Source organism: Calliphora vicina, chromosome 2 (genome assembly GCF_958450345.1).
Source record: "Calliphora vicina chromosome 2, idCalVici1.1, whole genome shotgun sequence".
NCBI classification, from domain to species: domain Eukaryota; kingdom Metazoa; phylum Arthropoda; class Insecta; order Diptera; family Calliphoridae; genus Calliphora; species Calliphora vicina.
This window is the reverse complement of record NC_088781.1, coordinates 29407225-29412103: the sequence shown is the minus strand read 5'-3', so window position 1 is coordinate 29412103 and position 4879 is coordinate 29407225. Positions and strand designations below refer to the sequence as shown.

The following is a 4879-nucleotide window of genomic DNA, read 5'->3' as shown; positions in this document are numbered from 1 at the left end:
ATCAAGGATCCGCCTGTGATCATCCCAATTGGTTTTCCTCCTATTTAGAAAAGGCTTTTCCTTCTCAACTTCCAATTCTATTAAGAATGTCAGATACCTGTGATCAGACAGAGAGCAATCATCTGAAACCTTCCAATTCCTTATGAGTTGCGAGTGGCTTGCACTGACAAGCGTAATGTCCAGAACTTCTTGCCTATTTGCTACCACAAAAGTAGGTTCTGAACCTCGATTGACAACTACCAGATTAAAGTCTAATATGAAGTCTAGAATGTACTCACCTCGTTCGTTTCTATCTGAGCTACCCCAGATTGTGTGGTGAGCATTTGCATCAGCTCCGATAATTACAGGAGTTCTGGCCCTATTTGCGGCACGCATCATATTAGATACCAGGTTATTCGGTGGTGGTTCAACCTGGTCGTGCGCCATATAGCTCGAGAGCAGCCACACCTTACCTGCACCTGTCTCCCAAGCAGCAGCTACTGTATCTTCATCGCTGTAATCAGGAAGAATGAAGATATTAAGATGGTTCTTAACCAAAATGCAAGATCTTATTTTACCTGTGCGTCTTATGTACAAAAGTTTGTACTTTTTGGCGTTGAGTCCACGAATTTCGCCATTGTGTATCCACGGCTCCTGGACCAACGCAATGTCCTCCCCATATTTAGCAATGTGGAGGAGCAGGGCAGCCGAAGCTGCCTTAGAGTGGTGAAGGTTCACTTGGATCGCCTTCACCATGGTCTGGATCATATATGACCGTAACGTCGATGTCTTCTGGGTCTGATTCCAGAAGAACATCTTCATCCTCCACATCACCCAGAGCGCAGAATAGGTCCCCAACCATACTGGAGTGTGATTGGGTCTCCATTTTGTCCTCAGAGCTTGCGGGGTCGTCCAGTTTAATTTTGCAGTCCATATCCTGCGGAGCTTCCAGTTTAACACCAGAAGTTTCGGGGTCGAGCTTGTCGTCACCACGGTAGATGCGCAGCTTGATACTATCGAATCCATAGTAAATCTTGCTTTGCCTCTCACGTAGTGGCGCCAAGGATTCCTTGTTAAGGACTACGACCACCTTTCTATGCGCACCTTCAGGAGCGGAAACCTTAACCACCTTCCAGTTATGGGTTGGTAGATCGGGATTACCGCTCTGAATGTATGCCAGAATCTCCTCAGGTTCATGTGGCTCCGCCGGAATAACTGTGACTGATCTCGGTCTACGAGGTATCTCGTTTACCGGGATCACGTCCAGTTTCGCGCCAGGCCACAATTCCCCTAGGGACGCAATTGCTAATTTTAGCAGTAGAGCTGAGCGGTCATTGGTACACGCTAGCAGTTTTACATGGCCTTGATACCAGCCAGCATCGTCGTTTTGCGGGGATGGACCGGGATTCTCCTTGAGAATCTTCCAGTATACCCCCAGCATACCCTGACGGATTTTCAGCCATTTCTCCTGGGAGATAGCTCCGTCATCAACACTCCTGTCGATAATAGCCCTTACAAGTGGATTGCGAGCAACTTCACTGTAAGGCCTTCTTATCACACGAGCCTCCTGCTTCGGACGTTTAGTCTTCGGCTGTGTGTTTTGCTGCTGGAGCAGCTCCTCCTCTGAGCGTTGCCGTTTGGGCCCAGCAGATGCGCCTTGGTTCGCTGCATCTGCGCTTGGAGGAGTGTTTGAGCTGTCCAGCTCAGCCAGTTGAGCCTTAGCCCAACTTAATTTCGACAATTCGTCGATGTTAAGCGCATCGGCCGACTTGGATCCAAGCCGGTCGATAATGCGCATGGCGGCACGCCTTTGCACGAAAGCCCTCCTGGATGGTTCTTTGCGAATGGGGGCGTTCGGTTCTGCCGTAGTGGCGGGTGGGGCTACGGTGGTTGGACCCGACTTCTGGTTCGACGATCCAACCTGTAGCATTTTCGCAGGGACAACTGTCTTCTCGACAGTGTCCAATGCAGGGGCTGTTGCTGGTATATTACCAGCGAGGGCTAATGCAGCTTTTGAGGTGCTTGGCTTAAAGTCCAAGGCTACCTCGCTGCTTTTAGTCAAACTGTCACCAGAAGGTTGGACAGTCGACTGTTTGCAATCAGCCAGCATAGGTTTCCCCTGCTGGCCTTTTGCTGTTTGTTTTTTGTTATTATTATTGTTTTGTATTGTGTTATTCATTTTTGTTCCCACGAGTGAGCGCGTAAGGGGATGGACACTCCATGCAGGGACGGCGTACATGGATTAGGCGAAAACTGTATTACAACCGACCCGTGCCCTGGCGTCGGAGGGGAGCTGTTAGCGACTAGTTATCTTTAACCACTTACTAGCCATTCAGGTCTTCGGCACTGCTACCATCACCTTGACCTTACAAGTGGGGGGGAAAGAAAGAGTAGAGAGAGAAAGAACAGTTTTGGTCCGCGGGTAGTAACACTAGAAGAGAGAGAGAATGTGTTAGCACTAGGTAACCATTTGTCAAAAATGTATCACCAGTAATAACAGTATCCTAACACCAATTACATCCTACTGTGACCATTTGTTATAAAATGCATCACAGTATTATGATAGTCGGCTGACACATTTCCGTTTACCGACCTAGCTATGTCAAGAAGTTCAGACCATTTGTTAAAAATGCATCTTAAGATATTGACATCGCTTGAGCATTTGTCAAGGCTAGTGACCTGTTGTCAAAACAGTATCACTAGACTAGGCAGTTGCTCCCCCTATCCGCCACCTGGGACGCGTCCGATGGGAGACTGAGAACTCCACACGGAGATGAGGTAAGAAGGCTGCCTAGCTGACAGTAAGGTAAATGTTTAGCTGTATGTAACAGTGAGTGTGTTGCATTTGAATTCCATAGCAATTGTCGAGGTACAACTTGGTTTTTATGTTCTTTTTTTTCTGTTGTAAGGCAAATGACATGGAAAATGCAAATTAAAAGCATAAATTCATACATACATTACGTTCTGCAAAACAAAAAAAAAAACCGTAAAGACATGAAAGAGCATAAAGAAATATAATTGAAAAAATAAACAGAAACAAAATAAGAGGCAACATTTCAAATTATTATTGCAATTTTTTCCCTGTAACTTTGCATGCGTACCGCAACAGGTTTGCAAAGGTACGTTATCCATTCTTAAAGGCTGTAATTGAATACAAAAGATTAAGGAGAAATTTTGTGGTATCTTTGGCAACAAGAAATAAGTACAAATTTTAATTTATGGGAAAAATAATATTTTTCCATTATTGGTATCAGCTGCATACTGTGTCAACTTTTTGTAAAAATACGGGCAGAACTGATATTTACAAACATCATTTCTGTATTGAAATTAAAAACTTTAAACATTTTGAGTCTGAAACTGAACTTTTTTGCTTTTAATCCTCGAACAAATTTTATGAGAACACAGTAAAGTTTCATTGCAATTGGATGATATGGACACCAACGTCATGTCACATTGGAAATTCTGAACGAGCTATTTGAGGGCATGATTATCTCATGTGGTGATGATGTGAGCAGGCCATAGAGATCGAGCGAATTGATCCCGTTAGACTTTTTCTAACATGCCATCGATGAAATTCAGGCTCCAGCAAAGCCACCATTTAAGCTCCCAAATTTGTTTACAAAAAAACTTCCTTAACTAACGAATTAATTCCTTTAAATCCAAAAATTCATTCGCAGTTCTCATGTATGGCACTTTTGGAGTGCAAAGCAGGCAATGAAATTGAAACACAAAATTAAATGAAATGTAACATTTGTATGTCAAAGGAAAAGGAAGGTGATATAGAGAAGATTTTTAAGTGTACGTATGAATAGTCTATGAATATAGAGTAACGCTTTAGGCGTTCTTTTTTCCTCTAGTGGAATGCAGTTTGTTGTGTTTACTTGAGCATAAACCGAGATATGTTTGTAGCTGGAATGTAATTGGGACAGGAACTGTTGTTGAATCACAACCATAAATTAGTTTTTTATGTATGTAGCTAAGTAAATAGGCCAAATGAGGTAATGTTAATATTTTTAAATTTAATGACATTTTTATTAAATACTTATTTAAAATTTATGGAGAAAAATTAGATAGATTTAGATTTTTAATATCCATTCATAATAAAAGTACGATTAGAAGAATCAAAAATTACCATAAGTAATCTCTTATGCAACAAGCCGACTTTCGTCTGAATAAATCATGAATTCACCTCATAAATATACTTAGAATCATAATGAAAGATCGCCTCTATATCTAATATTCATTGAGTCCGAGAAAGCGTTCGATACTGTCAATCACAATGTGATTTGTAAAGCCGTTGGATGTAAAGGAGTCCCACTAAGCAGAATAATTAACGTTGGTATTACAGGGATTGCATGGGGACTTCAAGACTGGGACTGGAATATGTTGACGATATCTGCCTTCTCTCCCATCGGTACACTGAACCGTCTCACAGAGTTTGCTAAGAACGCTGGTCTCAAGATAAACATTGGCAAAACTAAAGTGATGCGAATTAGCACGGATGTTGCAAACAACTTTGTAACTGATAATAAGACTTTGAAGGAGGTTGATTCATTCTATTATAAAGTGATGCGAATTAGCACGGATGTTGCAAACAACTTTGTAACTGATAATAAGACTTTGAAGGAGGTTGATTCATTCTATTACTTTGTCGCTATAATCGCAATATCTGGCGGCTCAGGTGCAGATATAGCCAATCGAATAAAAAAGTAAATGGATAGGTCACTCCATGATATTTATAGAACTGCTATTGAGTGGAATCCGCTAGGCAGCCGCAGAAGAGGACGTCCTGCTTATACGTGGCATAGACAAATTGCTATCGATGCTGCAAATATGGATACTAGCTAGAATGAAATAAAAACCATTGCGATGAACAGATCCACGCGGAAAAGCTTTGCTA

General features: G+C 42.2%; 1 protein-coding gene across 1 annotated transcript; it reads right to left on the bottom strand.

The window, feature by feature from the left end:
- Positions 1-282: 282 nt before the first annotated feature.
- On the bottom strand, positions 283-2158 carry LOC135950369 (uncharacterized). The gene is made up of 2 exons (XM_065499916.1): positions 558-2158; positions 283-493 (listed from the first exon to the last, which is right to left on the bottom strand). The coding sequence occupies exon 1, from the start codon at positions 2156-2158 to the stop codon at positions 698-700; it is 1461 nt and encodes a 486-aa protein (XP_065355988.1). The 3' UTR covers positions 283-493; positions 558-697.
- Between the last annotated feature and the right edge of the window lie 2721 nt (positions 2159-4879).

Excerpts from the sequence above, each read along its gene's own strand:
- LOC135950369 (XM_065499916.1), bottom strand. The coding sequence starts at position 2,158 with ATGAATAACACAATACAAAACAATAATAATAACAAAAAACAAACAGCA.